Raw genomic sequence first — 19,601 nt, 5'->3', positions numbered from 1 at the left:
TTTTATATGTTAATGTGTAGGACAAACATTTTCCAGTCTGAACTCCAGAACAAACACTGAATTAAAATCACTGCCAGATATCATTAGATTTGCACACAATTGCACTAAACACACAAAATAGTCTCATTTGTCTACTTACAATTAAATTAACAGTCAAACTGATGGTATGTTCCTTTACAGGTATGACTTTAAAACTGCAATCTATAATTAAGTTGCAATGAACTAACGGCAGAAAGGTTTGTGCCTCAATCCCTATAAGTCAAATCTTGATTTTGTTAATCAAGTAGTGAAAGAGGTTGAATTGAGGTTTGACGATTCCCATAAACAGACACACACAGAAATCATGAAAAGGTGTCCCCAATCTGCACTTATTAGCTCCTTTGGCAGGTGATAACTTGCCATTGCAGGGAGTCAACAAACAGGTTGTTTGTCAGTTCTGTCGGGCAGAGACTGCAGCAGTGTGTGACCAAGAGCAGGAAATAAAATCATCATTGATGTACCAACAGTAATGCCTATGTCTTGGGCCACAGCATCAGATCTTACTGATGTGACTGATGAGCAAGTTACATTTGAATAAAGGTGTTTTGCTCCTAACTTCAGCAGGGACCTGTCTGTCAACCCAAAAGTTATGATGTGGAGGTGCCAGTTTTAGAGTGGGGTGGACAAGTTAAAAATCACACAACACCAGGTTATAGTCCAACAGGGTAAAAACAATGACTGCAGATGCTGGAAACCAGATTCTGGATTAGTGGTGCTGGAAGAGCACAGCAGTTCAGGCAGGCTCGTTGGATGCTGCCTGAACTGCTGTGCTCTTCCAGCACCACTAATCCAGAATATAGTCCAACAGGTTTATTTGGAAGTGAGGACCAATGTGTGCTGGTAGCTTACTGCATTCGTGCATCTACACCCCATGCAAAAAAATGGAATTTCTATCCTGAACTATTTGCGAATTGTTAGCACCTGCAACCATGCAATAGATCGTGTCTCTCTCTTTAAGGAAATGGCAATTATTTTCCAAAATTTGTATTTACGTTCCTTCCAAGGTTTTGCATGAAGCAAATTCCAGTTGTGGTTGGAACAGACAGCTGTTGTACACCATCAGTCACAGGATCATAAATACCAAATCAGTCTACACAAGTCCCTGGATCTTGTTCTGCCATTGAACTCAATCATGGATGACCTGCATCTTAACAATATTTACCCATCTTGGTTCCATAGCCCACAAAATCCTTGATCAACAAAATCTATTGGTAAAAACAATTCCTGATGAAGGGCTTTTGCCCGAAACGTCGATTTCGCTGCTCATTGGATGCTGCCTGAACTGCTGTGCTCTTCCAGCACCACTAATCCAAAATCTATTGGTGTCAGTGTTCATATTTTCAATCCACCCAGCCTCAACTGTTATGAGGTGTTGAACACATTTAAAAACTATGCAATGTGTTCTGTGCAATTAGCAGTGTGAACCATCTATAAAATCTACTGCAGAAACTCATCCCGGTTCCTTTGACAGAACCTTCCAAAGCCACAATCTCTCTCGCTCAGAGCAAGAGCTGCAGATGCTTGGGAACACCACCATCTGCAGATTTCCCTTGAAGTTACACTCTATCCGGGCTTGGAGTTATATTGCCACTCCTTCAGACACTGGACCAAAATGCTGAACTCCCTCCCTAACAGCATTGTGGGTATACCTATAACACACAGGCTGCAGCAGTTCAAGAAATCAGTAATCATTGCCCAAGGGCAATTAGGGAACGGCCACGAATGCTATCCTTGTAGTTACATTCAGATCCCATGATGAATTAGAAAACATTCCAGATTTCCAGTGCTCTTTGTAGATATTTCCAAACCAACCTCCTCAGAGATGCTATTCACAACTGCAGAGCTTGAACCTGGGCCTTCTGGCTCAGAGATAGGGACACTACCATTTCACTACAAGCACCCTCCTCACTTCATCAGGTAAAACTGTAAGATCATAAGAAATAGGAACAGGAGCAGGCAGTTTGGTTCCTTGAGCTTCCTCCCATTCAACTGGATCATCCAATATTCTTCACATCCACTTCACTGCATTTTCCCCATAACCCTTGATTCCCCTATTGATCAAGAATCCATCCATCTCAACCTTAAATACAGATCTCTGCCCCCACAGCTCTCTGAGGCAAAGAAGTCCAAAGACTCAGAACTCTCTGACCGAAGAAATTCTCCCTGTTCTCAGTCTTAAATTTGCATCCCTTTATTCTGAGACTATGCTTCTTGTATAGAAAGGGGAAACATCTCTCAGCAATTACCCTGTCAAACATCTGAAGAATCCTTTATGTTTCAATGAGATCACTTCAGTAAGGCATTGACAAGGTTCCTCATGGTAGGCTGGTTAGCAAGATTAGATCACATTGGGTACAGGGAGAACTAGCCGTTTGGATATAGAACTCGGTAGAAGGTAGAAGACAGAGATTGGTAGTGGAGGGTTGCTTTTCAGACTGGAGGCATGTGATCAGTGGAGTACCACAAGGATTGGTGCTGGGTCAACTGCTTTTTGTCATTTATATAAAGAATTTGGATGTGAACATAGGAGGTATGGTTAGTAAGTTTGCAGATAACACTAAAATTGGAGATGTAGTGGACAGTGAAGAAGGTTAGCTCAGAGTACAACGGGATCTTGAGCAGATGAGCCAATGGAGGAAGGAGTGGCAGATGGAGGTTAATTTAGATAAATGTGAGGTGCTGCATTTTGGAAAGGCAAATCAGAGCAGGACTTATACACTTAGTGGTAAAGTCCTGTGGAGTATTTCTGAACAAGAGACCTTGGTGTGCAGGTTCACAGCTCCTTGAAAATGGAGTCACAGGTAGATAGAAGAGTGAAGAAGGCATTTGGTGTGTCTGCCTTTTTTGGTCAGTGCATTGAGTATAGGAGTTGGGAGGTCATGTTGCGGCTGTACAGGACATTAGTTTGGCCACTTTTGGAGTATTGCGTGCAATTCTGGTCTCCCTGCTATCGGAAGGATGTTGTGAAACTTGAAAGGGTTCAGAAAAGATTTATAAGGATGTTGCTAGGTTTGGAGGGTTTGAGCTATAGGGAGAGGTTCTAAAGGTAAGGCTATTTTCCCTGGAGCATCAGAGGCTGAGGGGTGGCCTTATAGAGGTTTATAAAATCATGAGGGGCATGGATAGGGTAAATAGACAAGGTCTTTTCCCCAGGATTCGGAAGTCCAAAACTAGAGGGCACACATTTAAGATGAGAGGGGAAAGATATAAAAGGGACCTAAGGGGCAACTTTTTCCTGCAGAGGATGATGCGTGTATGGAATGAGCTGCCAAGGAAGTGTTGGTGGCTGGCACGATTACAACATTTAAAAGGCATCTGAATGGCTATATGAATAGGAAGAGTTTAGAGTGATATGGGCCATATGCTGGAAAATGGGACTAGATTTATATAGTTTATCAGGGCGGCATGGACGAGTTGGACCTAAAAGTCTGTTTCCATGCTCTACATCTCTATGACTCTGTGAGATCTCTCATTCTTCTAAAATCCAGTGAGTGAAGTCTCAACCTGTTTAGCCTTTGCTCATAAGACAATCTCTCCGTACCACGATCGTCCTAGTTAATCTTCTCTGAACTGCTTCTAATTAAATTATATGTATCCTTAAGCAAGGGGACCAAAACTATTTAATGTACTCCAGATGTGGTCTCATCAGCACCTTGTACAGTTGCAACAAGACATCCTTAAGCTTATTTTGGGGGCTTTGGAATATAAGGGCCAATGTTCCATTAGCCTTCCTGATTATCTGCTGAACCTGTGTATTAGCTTACTGTGTTTCATGTACAAGTACCAAATCCCTTTGTGTTGCAGCTTTCTGCAACTGGTATTCCCAAAGTGGTCTTCCATCCAAGTATTAACTGGGCCAGAGTCTTATTACACTATGCAAAATTATACCTTCCTGTTCCAGACTCCCATCAGTGAAAAGGCTTTTGTTTACTTTATCAGAGCATTTAATCATAAACATCTCAATTAATCACTCTTTGGTCTTTTATACTCAAAGACATACAAGCCAAGTCTTTGCAATTTATTTTCGTAAGTAAACCTTCCTGGCATTAATTCCTTTGAATCTTTCCTTCAGAAACAAGTTCTCAGGTACAAATCTAGATATCCTTTTCATTGCAGTATCAAAAAGAATGACGCATTTCAAATTTTAACCCTGATAACACTACACTTGTAAGAGGTACCGTTGGAGACATGGATAGAAGATTGGCTAACTAACAGGAAATAGAGAATAGCTATAAATAGGCAATTTTACTGTAGGCAAGATATGAAAAGTGGTGTACCACAGGCATCAGTGCTAGATCCTTAACTATTTATAATTGATATAAATAACTTAGATAAAGGTATGGCTGCTATATATGTTAATGACACAAGATAGATAGTTGTGGAGAGGACTTAAGGAGGCTACACGGGGATACAGACACATTAGTAGAGTGAATGAGGATCAGGCAGGTGTAGTATAATGTGAGTAAATTGAAATTGTCCATTTTGGCATGAAGAATAAAAGGCAGATTATCTAAATGGTAAGAGATTGTAGAGCTCTGAGATGCATAGGGATCTGGGTGTCCTAGTGCATGAATCAGAAAAATCTAGTATGCAGGTACCTAAAGTACTTTGGAAAACTAATAGAATGTTATCAAATTAAAACAAAGGATTGAAGATTATGCTTCAGTTATACAGGGATTGGTGAGACCATATCTGAATTGCTATATCCAGTATTGATCTCCTTAGTTAAGGAAAGATGCAAATGTATTGGAAGGGGTTTAAAGAAAGTTTACTAACTAATGTCTTATAGAAAAGAAGTCACTAGTATCGCAGAGGACTACAGGCTACTCACACATTAGAGAGAAACCACTGGCCGGTGAAGTAAACCTGAGGGTTACCAAGCTTCAGAAGAGGCTTTCATGGTTACTTCACCAATACAGGAATTGAACACTCAATTTTGGTGTCACTCTGCAATACAAACCTGGCAATTGAGTTAACCAACTTGCTTTACTTTTACGAGGGATAGCTGGATAGGCAAAAGTTGTATCCAATGGCCTTTAAAAGATTAAGAGGTGACTTGATAGAAACATATGAAATCCTGAGAGGTCTTGACAGGGTTGATGTAAAAAGAATGTCTCCTCTTGTGGGAGAATGAGGTCACAGTTTAAAAATCAGGGGTCATCCATTTAAAACAGAGATAAAGAGAATATATTTTCTCACAAAAGATTGTACGTCTTTGGAAATCTCTTCTTCAAAAGGCATTGGAAGCAAAGAGAGAGTTGATAGATCTTTGATAAACAATAGAGTGAAAGGTTGTCGTGTGTTGGGAGGATGATGGAGTAATCAGATTGCCATGATGTTACTGAGTGATGGAGCAAGCTCAAAGACTAAATCTGCTCCTTATTCATATGGTTCTGTAATTTGTTATCACATCCCAAGACTTGGCAAGAAAAAAACTTGATGTTCTGAGTTAAACAGCCAAAAGATTTACAACTCAAAGACTGCTCATCCATTTTAAAGTTCCTCCTAGCTCCTTACCTTTTTAGACTGTTTAACACACTCTTCCCGCAGCAGCTCGCAGTCTCGGACTTTTGTCTTCAAAAAGTCCTGCTTAGATGCCGAATGCATCAAACCTTTTGGATCCAAAGGGCCAATCACGTCATACCAAATGGGGCTGCCTTCTTTGTCATAGCCGCACATTCCTCCAGCGAAATAACGAGTAATGACCTGGCACAGGACAGAGCTCAGTTTCCAGTCAACATAGAGTCAACATTCTCTAGAAACACTTCAGCTAATTTCCCAGCATGCTTTTAATTTCCTTTACCTGTCTGAAGATTTCCCACAGCACAGAACAGAGAAGGTGTCATCCAAAAATGGGCATCAGTACTTGTAGATAGGGATTGTATTGGTCTTGGCTGGATTAGTCATGACTTTTTTTAGCTCTTTCTTTTATTTTAAGAAAAAAAGAGGAATAGATTTCCCTGTACAGGGCATTGAGCTATAACGCGCATTTCATTAACATGAAGTCGCTATAACATCATCGACGAATTGGGGGCACTGTTTCTAAAGCGCAAAGTTTTAAAGCGTGTATTGGTTATAACATGATTTCGGCCCCATTAGTTTAAATGGTGCTGCTATTACACAATTTTTTAATAACACAGGATTGCACGACAATGAAACTACTGCATTATAGCAGAACTGACTGTATGTGGGCTTCTCCCTGATATACAAAATAGATCTGGACAATTAATGGGATTTGTTCAAATTTGGCTATTAATTATTGTCATGACCAATATGGATATGATGTTCCTAGTTTTCACCACTGACTTCAGTCGATGTAGACTTTTCAAAACTGACTTTTAGAAGTTGATAATGTAGCTAAGTTGGCAGCATAGAGTTAGGTTAGCTTTGACATTTCTGAAAAGACAACAAGGAAGTGCTTCATGTCTCTGCAAAGTTCTTAACAGGTAGGGTGATCTCCCATTTGATTAGTCAGTCACACTGGAGACAAAACCATTTGTGGAATTTAGAGGCTTGTTGACCATGGAATGTCTTGCAAGCTCAGCCCTTAACCAAGGGAGGTACAGAGAAACCAGTTTTCACAAGCAGGTGTGAACAGCAACCAGTAAAGCCTGTTTAACAGTGTCAAACCAGGCAGTGCAAGGGGGACTAATTCATTTTCACTGTGATAGAAACTCAGCCATAACCTTGTCTTGAAACCTAGAGATTTCCAAATTCTGTTCCTCACTAAGAAAACTACAAGACAGAACCCAGGCAGGTCTGCAACATGTGCACCTTAAAGTATTATACAACTAAACCATTTGCTTCTTGTTATTCTGTTGATAATCTAGCTGCATGCTTTGTTTCAACAATCCAACTGTATTTGTGCATGTGTGCGTATCTTTTCTTCTGATTTAAAATAACCTGGATGCCTGCTGTTTGTCTTACTACTCAAAATGACAAAACTCAAAAATTTTAAAACAACCACTGTAAATATATTTTGTTGTGGAAAACTGAGAGGTGAGGGTATGGAGGAATAGTTAGTCCCATTTATAACACTGCATTTAAGCTAAATAAACTGCAACAGCATCGCAATAATATGTACAATCTTTCCAAAGTAATGAAAAACCTGCTCTGTAGCAAATTGCCTCTTCAGTGATGCCAGAGCTTTTACAATTCCATTCTCCTTGAAGACCATTAATCACTACTTCTTGGCATCAGTTCTGAAGTGAACTTTTGCCAATTGTTACCGAAGTCCCCTTGTCCTTATATCATGATTTGGAGATGCCGGTGTTGGACTGGGGTGTACAAAGTTAAAAACCACACAACACCAGGTTATAGTCCAACAGGTTTAATTGGAAGCACTAGCTTTCGGAGCGCTGCTCCTTCATCCACAACCACCTGATGAAGGGGCAGTGCTCCGAAAGCTAGCGCTTCCAATTAAACCTTTTGGACTATAACCTGGTATTGTTTGATTTTTAACTTTGTCCTTAGGTCTCAGTTTAGCTTGAAATATTCTTCACATTAAAAACTTTTTCAAATTTATTTATCTACTTCCATAAGTTCTCTTCTGAAAAGTTCTAATCTTTCCTCATATTCAGTCCTCTGAAGATAAGGGTGGGTCTTGGACTCCAGCATCAAGGTTGGACAAAGGTCAGAAGTCTGTACTATGCAAGGAACAATTACTCAGCATTCATTTCCCCTGGACTGGTCAATTGGCAGTGTGTGACGGACTCACTGTTGAACTCAGGATGTTGGTCAGGTTGTTGAATGAGAAGGAGTAATCAGAGATCGCTCAGCAATGGAGGAGCAATAGCTTGTAGTTCAGGTATTGGGGGGGTTGTTTCGATTATGAGGTGCCTTCTCTCCCTCATTTTATACTTTTAAATTAAAAATGTCTTTATTATCACATTAATCGACATGCATCAGCTTATAGTTGTTGAATCATCTTCTTTCAACTCATTTTATAGTTACATGTATCTATCAATTCACAATATTCATTTTCTGTTTGGTCTTTGTATTATTCATTTTCTTTTCTCTTTGAATGTTTTCTTCATCAAATATCACTGCTTAATTTGGGAGTAGCAGGCACAATTTTGAAATGTGCCGATGACTTGAAACTTGTAAATGTAGGAAAACAGTGGCAATGCTAGAAATAGACTTCAGAACAATACAGGTGAACAAAGCAGTTTAATAATGTATGTGGGATACTAGGTTTTATGAATAGTTGCATAGAGTAACAAAACTGAAAATGTGTTGCTGGAAAAGCGCAGCAGGTCAGGCAGCATCCAAGGAGCAGGAGAATCGACATTTCGGGCATAAGCCCTTCTTCAGGAATGAGGAAAGTGTGTCCAGCAGGCAAAGATAAAAGGTAGGAAGGAGGGACTTGGGGGAGGGGCGTTGGAAATGCGATAGGTGGAAGGAGGTCAAGGTGAGGGTGATAGGCCGGAGTGGGGGTGGGGGGCGGAGAGGTCAGGAAGAAGATTGCAGGTTAGGAAGGCGATGCTGAGTTCGAGGGATTTGACTGAGACAAGGTGGGGGGAGGGGAAATGAGGAAACTGGAGAAATCCGAGTTCATCCCTTGTGGTTGGAGGGTTCCTAGGCGGAAGATGAGGCGCTCTTCCTCCAACCGTCGTGTTGCTATGGTCTGGCGATGGAGGAGTCCAAGGACCTGCATGTCCTTTGTGGAGTGGGAGGGGGAGTTGAAGTGTTGAGCCACGGGGTGATTGGGTTGGTTTTTCTGGGTGTCCCAGAGGTGTTCTCTGAAACGTTCCGCAAGTAGGCGACCTGTCTCTCTCCAATATAGAGGAGGCCACATCGGGTGCAGCGGATGCAATAAATGATGTGTGTGGAGGTGCAGGTGAATTTGTGGCGGATATGGAAGGATCCCTTGGGGAGTTGGAGGGATGTAAGGGGGGAGATGTGGGTGCAAGTTTTGCATTTCTTGCGGTTGCAGGGGAAGGTGCTGGGAGTGGAGGTTGGGTTGGTGGGGGGTGTGGACCTGACGAGGGAGTCACGGAGGGAGTGGTCTTTTCGGAACGCTGATAGGGAGGGGAGGGAAATATATCCCTGGTGGTGGGGTCCGTTTGGAGGTGGCGGAAATGACAGCGGATGATATGCTGTATATGGAGGTTGGTGAGGTGGTAGGTGAGGACCAGTGGGGTTCTGTCCTGGTGGTGGTTGGCGGGGCGGGGCTCAAGGGCGGAGGAGTGGGAAGTGGAGGAGATACGGTGGAGGGCATCGTCGATCACGTCTGGGGGGAAATTGCAGTCTTTGAAGAAGGAGACCATCTGTGTTGTACGGTATTGGAACTGGTCCTCCTGGGAGCAGATGCAGTGGAGACGAAGGAATTGGGAATATGGGATGGCGTTTTTACAGGGGACAGGGTGGAAGGAGGTGTAGTCTAGGTAGCTGTGGGAGTCGGTCGGTTTATAGTAAATGTCCGTGTTGATTCGGTCGCCCGAGATAGAAATGGAAAGGTCTAGGAAGGGGAGGGAGGAGTCTGAGATGGTCCAGGTGAATTTGAGGTTGGGGTGGAAGGTGTTAGTAAAGTGGATGAACTGTTCAACCTCCTCATGGGAGCACGAGGCAGCGCCGATACAGTCATCGATGTAGCGGAGGAAAGGGTGGGGGATGGTGCCAGTTTAGCTGTGGAAGATGGACTGTTCCACATATCCTACGAAGAGGCAGGCATAGCTGGGGCCCATGCCAGGCATAGCTGAGGCCCACGCGGGTGCCCATGGCAGAGCCCCACTGGTCCTCACCTACCACCCCACCCAGAACCCCACTGGTCCTCACCTACCACCCCACCCAGAACCCCACTGGTCCTCACCTACCATCCCACCCAGAACCCCACTGGTCCTCACCTACCACCCCACCAACCTCCACATACAGCATATCATCCGCCGTCATTTCCGCCACCTCCAAACGGACCCCACCACCAAGGATATATTTCCCTCCCCTCCCCTATCAGCGTTCCGAAAAGACCACTCCCTCCGTGACTCCCTCATCAGGTCCACACCCCCCACCAACCCAACCTCCACTCCTGGCACCTTCCCCTGCAACCACAAGAAATGCAAAACTTGCGCCCACACCTCCCCCCTTACTTCCCTCCAAGGCCCCAAGGGATCCTTCCATATCCGCCACAAATTCACCTGCCCCTCCACACACATCATTTATTGCATCCGCTGCACCCGATGTGGCCTCCTCTATATTGGAGAGAGACAGGTCGCCTACTTGCGGAACGTTTCAGAGAACACCTCTAGGACACCCGGACCAACCAACCTAACCACCCCGTGGCTCAACACTTCAACTCCCCCTCCCACTCCACCAAGGACATGCAGGTCCTTGGACTCCTCCATCACCAGACCATAGCAACACGACGGTTGGAGGAAGAGCGCCTCATCTTCCGCCTAGGAACCCTCCAACCACAAGGGATGAACTCAGATTTCTCCAGTTTCCTCATTTCCCCTCCCCCACCTTGTCTCAGTCAAATCCCTCGAACTCAGCATCGCCTTCCTAACTTGCAATCTTCTTCCTGACCTCTCCGCCCCCACCCCACTCCGGTCTATCACCCTCACCTTGACCTCCTTCCACCTATCGCATTTCCAACGCCCCTCCCCCAAGTCCCTCCTCCCTACGTTTTATCTTAGCCTGCTGGACACACTTTCCTCATTCCTGAAGAAGGGCTTATGCCCAAAACGTCGATTCTCCTGCTCCTTGGATGCTGCCTGACCTGCTGCGCTTTTCCAGTAACACATTTTCAGCTCTGATCTCCAGCATCTGCAGTCCTCACTTTCTCCTCATGGAGTACAAAAGCCAGGAAGTTATGCTAAACCTATAGCACCCAACTGAAATATTATGTTCAATTTTGGGCACCAAGCTCTAGGAAGAGCAAGAATGCTTCGGAGAAGGCACAGAACAGAATGTGTCCCGGGTTGAGGAATTACTGTTAATAATTGGAAAGACTGTAGAAGGCAGAGTTCTCCTTGCATCAGAAGGGCAAAAAGGAAATCTGATGGAGGTATTTAAAATCATCAAGAGTTTCGATAGTATAAATAAAGAGAAACAGTTTCCAGCGGCAAAAGATTTGATTACAAAAGGGCAAAGATTTAAGGTGGACAGCTAAGGATCCAGGGGTGACATGAGGGAAAATGTTTTGCACAATAAGTGGTTTGGGTATGGAATACACTACCTGGTAGGATGGTAGATACAGATTCTATAGCAGCCTTGAAAAGAAACTGTATGAATGAATTTTAAAGATCTTGTGCAAGTTAAGATTGGGGAGTATGTGCAAGAGTAGGAAGGAAGGCTGAATAGGTTTCTCTTCTACAGAGCAGGTGTACTCTCAATGAACCAAATGACCTTCTCTCTGCAGCTAGTATTCTGTGATTCATAACTGTATAATTATTATCAGGTTTCTTCACATACATTTTTCTCTGACTAGGTGGCTTGGTTCAGCGAGGAAGGCGGGCTTTTATAGAACACTTTATAATGTCACCTCATTATGACATTTCTTCCTCCTTTCTAAGTGTCCTGTTGCTTTTTGATTTTTTCTGCAGGATCTGGTACCCTCAAAGTAGAGGTCCTCGGTTCCCAGAACAGTCTGGACCCTTCCAGAAAAAATGACCCATTAAGAAAGAGAGAGAGAGAGAGACCTATTATTCTGGAACAGCATTCCGCCTCTGGGGGTAGTATTCTGGAAGAAAGGAAGGAGATTGTTGGGGGAAGCAAGTGGGTTTCAAATATTCTCAGTGTCAGTGATGTGCTCATGTTTATAAAATTAGATTGGGTCATAGAACTGTACAGCATAGAAACAGACTGTTCGGTCCAACTCATCCATGCTGACCAGATGTCCTAAATTAATCTAGTCCTATTTGCCAGCATATGGCCCACATCCCTCTGAACCATTCCTATTCGTGTGCCCATCCAGATGCCTATTAAATGTTGTAATTATCCAACATCCACCACTTCCTCTGACAGTCATTCCATACATGCACCACTCTCTGTGTGAAAAAGTTGCCCTTTAAGTCCTTTTATACCTTCTCACCTTAAACCTATGCCCTCTAGTTTTGGACTCCCCTAGCGTGGGAAATAGACTTTGGCTATTCAGCCTATCCATTCCCCTCAGGATTTTATAAACCTCTATAATGTCACCCCTCAGCCTCCAACATTCTGGGGAAAATAGCCCCAGCCTATTCAGCCTTCGATGCTCCGGGGAAATAGCCCCAGCCTATTCAGCCTCTCCTTATACCTCGAACCCTCCAACCTCAGCAACATCCTTGTAAATCTTTTCTGCATCCTTTTAAGTTTAAGAGCATCTTTCCTATAGCAGGGCGACCAGAAGTGAATGCAGTCCAAAAGTGGATTAATCAGTGCTCTGTACATAACATCCCAACTCCTTTACTATACAAATGACATACCTGACTGCTTTAGCAAAATAAAAAGCTGGAACTGCATTTCATCTGCAACAGTTGAAATAATTGGATTGCTCACTACATTAACCGTGTCCTGTCTAATTGTAGTATTTTATTCTATTGAAGATAACTTGCATCAATTCAGATATTTGATCATAATTGATTCTCTTGGAAACGTGTACGGCATCTAAACAGAGGCAGGTAAAGGCAATTAGATATCATGCAGTACTAATTAAAATGCTGAGTACAAAGTTCAAGGTTCATTAGTTTAAAGTCAGTGACAAAGTTTTATTTTCAAAGCTGGATAAAGTTAGTGTCTTACCTCAGGGGGTTCCCAGTTACTCGTGATTGTGTCAACTTTCATCTGTTTCCTGAACTCGACATGCTAAAATCAATGCAGAAGAGATGTGACCTTCCCCTTCAATGCAGCATTATGCCAACTCATTGAACATATTTATTTCATTGATACCATGGGCTGAATTTAATGTTGATGATGGGATTCATGTCCATTGGTTGGAGAGCCAGTGGGAAACCTGGAAATGTTTCCGTGAAGGCGGCCCGACCAAATTAAGTCCCAGCCTCGGGTCACCTTTCGAACTTAGGACCCCAGTCATGGAAATCCCACTCCAAGATTGGCATCCTGGTCTGAGGACCCCAACAGGAACCCATTCTGAATACCGTTAATGGAAACGGGTAATATTTATGGGTCTTCAACAAGATGCATTGTGGGATCTCTATACATAGTTGAGTGGGGCAGGATGGGGATGATGAGTGGCAGTGTAATCAGAGGAAAGGCAACAGGGCACCCTCCAGTCACCCGTCTTTCACAACGACAGGCTCCTCCACTGGGCACTAAGTCTCTAACAATGAACTCCCACAACCAGCAGTGCACTGGCGAACCTGACAGAAATTTCCTGGGGGCTTTCGGCAACCAAGGGAAATCAGTGTGAGTCTGATTTAATTTCTGAGCCACCAATAAATTCCCCACAGTAAATAGTCTGCCACAAGTATTCAGTACATTGTGGCAGAATAAATAAAATATGTTCTGAAAAGGGTGAGGCTGTTTTTATTTCATTTGCTCTTTGCTGCTTAAAGTCATCATTTATTGCTCATTTTTAATTTCCCTTGTGAAAGTGGTGGTGAGCTCCTCTCTTGAACCATTACAGCCTATGTGAAGTAGGTCTATCCACAGTGCTGTCAGGGTTCCAGCTCTTTATCCATTCATGCTGAAATAGGATGGTGTATGACCTAGAGTGGAACTTGCAGATGGTACTTAAGATGGTGGATAGCATGTCAGTCAAGTGCTTTGTCCTGCATTGAGTTTCGTAAGCTGCACTCATTCAGGCAAGTCGTTGGCATTCTATCACATACCTGCCTGACCTGTGGCACGTACATACAGAGAGACTTTAGGAGGACAGGAGGTGAGTTACCACAGAATTCCCAACTTCTGACTTGTTCTTGTAGCTGTAGCATTTATATGGATGTTACAGTTAAGTTTCTGATCAATAGTAACACCATGCAGTGTGTGGTACAGAACACAGTATTACTGAAAAACATCTGAAATACCCTGCAGATATTGATGCTTGCATGACCATCAAAATATATTGCAATATTTAGAGGAAAGGGCAACAGGGCACCCTCCAGTCATCCGTGTTTCACGATGACTCAGTGAATCACCTAAATAACCAAATATTTTGAGCACACCAATCTTGCAAAGGCATTAGGTAGAACTCCAATGTGAAGGATGTCACTGCATTACAATTTAATTAAACAGAATATAAATCAAGCTAATGTTGTTACTTTAGGTACAACTAGGATCAGACTTGCTACTGAAATTCCTTGATTAGCAAGTTAATGATTTTGGCCATGTCATTCATAAAAGTTTCAATGAAAAAGAGAGATGGAAACTTTAAGCAACCAAGGAACTCTCAATCCCAGAACTTGAAACAAGGGCAGAAGCTTCAAAACAACACTTGCCAGACTACTCAGTGTCATCCAGGGAATGAAGTGTGGGGAATTTTGTTTTAGAAAGAGGTAGTTTATATTGAAGATGAAACGGTTACTCATATTCAGTACAATGTTTAATAGCAGTTTCTCCTACCTTGCGAATCATAAATTCCGCTTTCTGAAGGTTGAAACTCCTGGCTGCAAATAAGGAGAGTTTTCTTTATTCTTTATTCTCCTCGTGGAACATAATTTACAATCAAGGGTATGGATAAGATGAAGCTACATTGAGCAAAAAATAATATTAAATAATGAAACCTGTTTCTGACTTATGGTTCCCAGAAAGCTAAGACAATCACACTTGAAGAGACAAATATTGAAACTGGGGTTTCTTTCTCAAATCCCATCATGTGCTGTGCAATGATAAATTATTAGCTCAGTATATAGTGCTTAGCAATTGGTTTGGCATTATGGATTTTATTTTTACATGTTTAACAATTCACTTCCTAATACTTTTCATACAATATAACAACACCTTACATGCAGCATGTAAAAAAAGTACAATAACAACAAGATAGAAGGCAGGGGAGGAAACTTTATGTTTCCTTTCACTAAAACTTCAGTCACAACCAATTAGCACTGCTATCTTTCACAGACTCAACTTCTTGCTTAGGGAGTTCACTCATTCATTCTCTAACTTTGCTTATTCTTACTTCTATTTCCTTTCTTCAAATTTACTGCAGGATTCTCCTTCACCTGTAGTGACAACAGAGTTGCATCATGAAATACCCAAGATAGAAACAAAACTTTTTCATTCACATATTTTATAGATTTTAGAACAGCCAATGTGGCAGAATATGGTCAGCTGACTTCCTGCACGCTAAACATTTGTTCTCGTGAAAAATGTGTTTCTGTGCAGATTGTTAATATATGTTTTACATAATGTGTCTTGCACCGTTCCCTCTAACAGCACTGTGTATTCATGCATGTGAATTCCTTATTATACAGAATATAGTACAGCACAGGAACAGGCCCATCAGCCCACGATGTTGTGCCAAACATGGCTCCAAATTAAACTAATCCCTTCTGGCTGCCCATGGTCCATTTCCCTCCATTCCTTGCTTACTCATAAGCTTATCTAAAAGTCCTTTAAATGCCCCTATAATATCTGTCTCCACCACCACCCCTGGCAGTACATTATGGTCACCTACCACACTCTGCATAAAAATCTTGCCCCTCACATCTCCTCTGAACTTTCTCACTCTTAATTTAAATGCATGCCCTCGAGCATTAGACATTTCAACTCTGGGAAAGAAAATTCTGACTGTCAACCTATCTATGTCTCTCATAATTTTATAAACTATCAGATGTCCCCTCAGCCTCCGCTGCTCCAGAAAAAAACAACCATAGTTTGTCCAGCCTCTCCTTATAGCTGTAACCTATTTCACATGTTAAAGTATCTTTCTTTTTAGCTGTCCCAAACTGTCCAAAAGGGATGATTAAAGAAGCAGAGAATGGTTCCATTGTAAACCTGGGCTTCTGAGTCTACAACTTTGCCTGGTGAATGATTTCAAAACTGCAACTCCCCTTGCCTATTCAAGTAATCCAACTGATGTTTGACAAGTGTGTTGCAAAGCATCAGGAAGTTGTAATGTAGGCAATGATTTTTAGACATGCAGCTGGGGGCTGGGGGACAAGCTGGGGGGAGATAGTATGACCTATTTCCTTTCATCAAATTTAGAGCAGGATTCTCCCTCACCTGTAGTAACAACAGAGTTGCATCATGAAATACTCAAGAATTTCCAGCCTGACTGCCCGTTCAGCTCCAATACTTATATGGCTGGTCCAGTTCAGTTTCTGGTCAATGGTAGCCCTCAAGGATATTGATAGGGAGGTTAATGATTTTAATGCCATTGAAGGAGAGACAGATGCTTTCTGGTTGGAAGCAGAGAGTGCTGGGTACTTACATGGTGTGAATGTACCTTGGCTATTAACCAGCTGAAGCCTGAATGTTGCCGTGGTCTTGTTACAGATGGACACAGGCTGCTTCAGCATCTGTGAAATTGCAAAGCTGAACATTGTGCAATCATCAATGAACTAATTTTTGACCTTTCATGTTCAAGTTCTGGATTAGGACATGAAGTCACAACTTTCTGAAGTAGAAGAAAGAAGGCTACCAGGCGAATCGTGGCTGACATCTGAGAACCACTCTGGTAGGCATGGTGGCAACACAAGGGTAGCAGACAACACTTTTCGATGTCGGCTAATTTATTCATGAAGGTGGCAAGCATATTGGAGACCAACTAAATGGGACTTTGCTTAATTGTGTAGGATAGATTTCATATGGTGCTAGGAGGTTCCCAGGGTTGGAGGATTTGAGCTATAGGGATTGGTTGAATAGGCTGGGTTGTATTCCCTGGAGTATTGGGGGCTGAGGGGTGACCTCATAGAGGTTTATAAAACCATGAGGGGCATGGATAGGATAAATAGACAGTCTTTTCCCTGGGGAGGGGGAGTCCAGAACTAGAGGACATAGATTTAGGGTGAGAGGGGAAAGATATAAAAGAGACCTAAACGGGTGGTACTTGTATGAATGAGCTGCCAAAGGAAGTGGTAGAGTCTAGTACAATTGCAACACTTAAAAGGCATCTGGATGGGTATATGAATAGAAAGGGTTTGGAATGATATGGACTGGGTGCTAGCAAGTGGGACTAGATTAGGTTGGGATGTCTGATCAGCATGGACAAGTCAGACCGAAGGGTCTGTTTCTGTGCGGTACATCTCTATGAAACTATGATTCTCGTCTGTTTGAAAGGAATTACATTACCTTTTGTTTATTGTTTTCCTATAAGGTGTTGAATGTTGTCTAACAGGTTTTCTGATAGAACCCTGAGGCTAATGTTTATTTGTGATTATATTTATATTAGCCTGTGTAATTGAAATGAGTTTCTTTCATATGAGCTACTTAGAATTGCTTAGTATTGCAGTTGTTCATGGTTCCATAACTGTTCAGGGTACAGTACCTTGCTCCCTTAACCCAGGCATTGTGACCAAAGATGAATGGAATCATATAATGTTGACAACACAGAAGGAGGCCATTCAGCCTATACTGTCCATGTCAGTGCCCTGTAAGAACTCTGACAAAAGGTCACTGGTCTTGAAACGTTAACTCTGTGCCTTTTCTCTACAGATGCTGCCAGGCCTGCTGTGTTTCTCCCGCACTCTGTTTTTTTCACTGTAAGAGCTACTCAGCTGGTCCCATTAACTCGCCTTCTCCTTCTTTCTTTCATTTTTTTTTGGTGCTTATCCAATTCCCTTTTGAAAGTGACAATTCAAACTGCCTCAACCACACTCTTCAGTATTTCATTCCAGATCCAAACCACTCGCTGTGCAAATTAAACGTTTTCTTCGTGTTGCCTTTGATCCTTTTGCCAACAGTCTGAAATCAGTGTTGTCTGGGTCTCAGGCCTTCTGCCAATGGGCACAATTTTGTTTACCTTGTCCAGACCTCTCATGTTAATAACACCCAAATTAAATCGACTCCCAAACTTCTCTGTTATCAGAAAAATTGCCTCTCTGTTTACATGCCTCCAGTCTTCCTTTCCCTGGAGCAATTCTCCGATGTCTTTTCTGTACCATCTCTAAACCCTTCGCATCCTTCTTAAAAGTGCAGTGGAGTTAATCACAAAACTTCTTTGGAGGTCAAAATAGTGGTTATAAAGGTTCATCATTTGTCTTTGTATTCAATTTATAAAGTTCAAGATTGCGTATGCCTTATTAACTGCTCTCTCAACCTGAAGGAATCAGACTCAGATCCAGTTAGTTTGATCCCAATCTGTTCAATATTTTAATGAATAACTTGGCAGATGACATCCAAGATTGTTTCGTCCCCTAGGCACCAGCCCTCACTATTGCCACCACTCTCAACAGAGTGCTTAGTAAGTGTTGGCTGTGGCTCGGTTGATATCACTCTCACCTCTGAGTCAAAAGATTGTTGATTTTAGTTTCAATGTGGGACCTATGCACAGAAAACAAAGCTGACCATCTGACCATCAGTGTCGTACTGATGGAATGTTGCATTGTCGGAGGTATCTTTCAAATCTTAAACAATGAGCTCTTCAGTGGATCGAAGTGGACTCATTTTGAAGAAGAGAATGGGAGTTTCTGATGTCCTTTCTAATATCTATCCCTCAAACAACATTCCACAAACAAATTAGCTGGTCATTATCATATTTCTGTTTATGGGAGCTTGCTGTGTGTAACGTAGCTGTTTTGTTTCCTATATTTCAATAGTTCAAAAGCACATCATTGCCTGTAAAGTGCTTTGAGATGTCTGATGGCTACCAAGCTGCTGTATAAACACGAGACTATTTTCACGTCATCTGAAAATAATACAGCAGCTGAAACACATCAGTTATATTGTGATTGAATTAAAACAATGGCCCATAAGTGGGTCAGTAATGCTGGCACTTGATAAGCCAATAATCATCACCGCAGGTGGTGAGGATGGCACAAAGGAAAGTTGGAATTGATGCAATTAGAAAATTCAAGCTTGCTTGTTTCAAAAACAATATGATGTCAGAAAGGCTTGATCTTCTCAGCAAAAGCAAGCTGTGGAGAAAATCCATCTGCGAGATGGTGTCTACTTCGTGACACAATGTGGGCATTGGGAAATTTCTCATGGAAAGAGACAAAGACACCACTGACACTGAATGGGTTTATTCAGAAACTGGGAACACCTTCCACACAGTGCTGGATTGAGCTAAACTGCATAATGTTCTGGGAAATTGTCGTCAACATCCATCATATTAGCATGCTAACAAAAATATGGGGACAATGTCAAGCAGCACTGACACAAGCAGCACTGACAAATCAGTCCCATCCCATTAAACAGCACCATAAAAAATATGCAGGAATAGCAACTGATCTTTACTAACAAGACAAAAAAGATAGACAAAACAAGGAAGGACATGTGTGCCCACTATAAGAACTAAGCAGATATCCAATAGTATAGCAAAATTCCTGCTTAGGTTTGAGGAAGGCACTAAAAAAGAATCTGGACAGTAGTACACACACCACTGGACATAACCCATGGGCAATAAAGAAGAGGAGCATACTCTAACAGAAGGACAGGTTTATGCTTTTTCTCTGGTGCCATGTTCTACAACATCAGAATAATGGCTCTCCACCTTTCATGGTAATTGTTGGCAGCTGACATCTTGG

The 19,601-nt window shown here is 42.4% G+C and overlaps 1 protein-coding gene across 3 annotated transcripts in view; it reads right to left on the bottom strand.

Annotated features, from left to right (window-relative positions):
- Positions 1–19,601, bottom strand: part of sec14l8 (SEC14-like lipid binding 8) — a 75,302-nt gene that overhangs the window by 31,226 nt on the left and 24,475 nt on the right. For 2 of the 3 annotated variants that reach the window (XM_072587570.1, XM_072587569.1), the window contains exons 3-5: positions 14,536–14,579; positions 12,757–12,819; positions 5,557–5,745 (exon numbers count right to left, since the gene is read on the bottom strand). In XM_072587570.1, the coding sequence (XP_072443671.1) occupies positions 5,557–5,745; positions 12,757–12,819; positions 14,536–14,547 (264 nt within the window). In that variant the 5' untranslated portion in view covers positions 14,548–14,579. Of the gene's footprint in view, positions 1–5,556; positions 5,746–12,756; positions 12,820–14,535; positions 14,661–19,601 lie in introns of all 3 variants that reach the window. The other variant, XM_072587571.1, reaches the window with a different exon arrangement.

This window comes from Chiloscyllium punctatum, chromosome 17 (assembly GCF_047496795.1).
Source record: "Chiloscyllium punctatum isolate Juve2018m chromosome 17, sChiPun1.3, whole genome shotgun sequence".
Classification (NCBI taxonomy): Eukaryota; Metazoa; Chordata; class Chondrichthyes; order Orectolobiformes; family Hemiscylliidae; genus Chiloscyllium; species Chiloscyllium punctatum.
The sequence above is the reverse complement of the archived record's forward strand: the minus strand, read 5'-3'. Positions and strand labels throughout refer to the sequence as shown.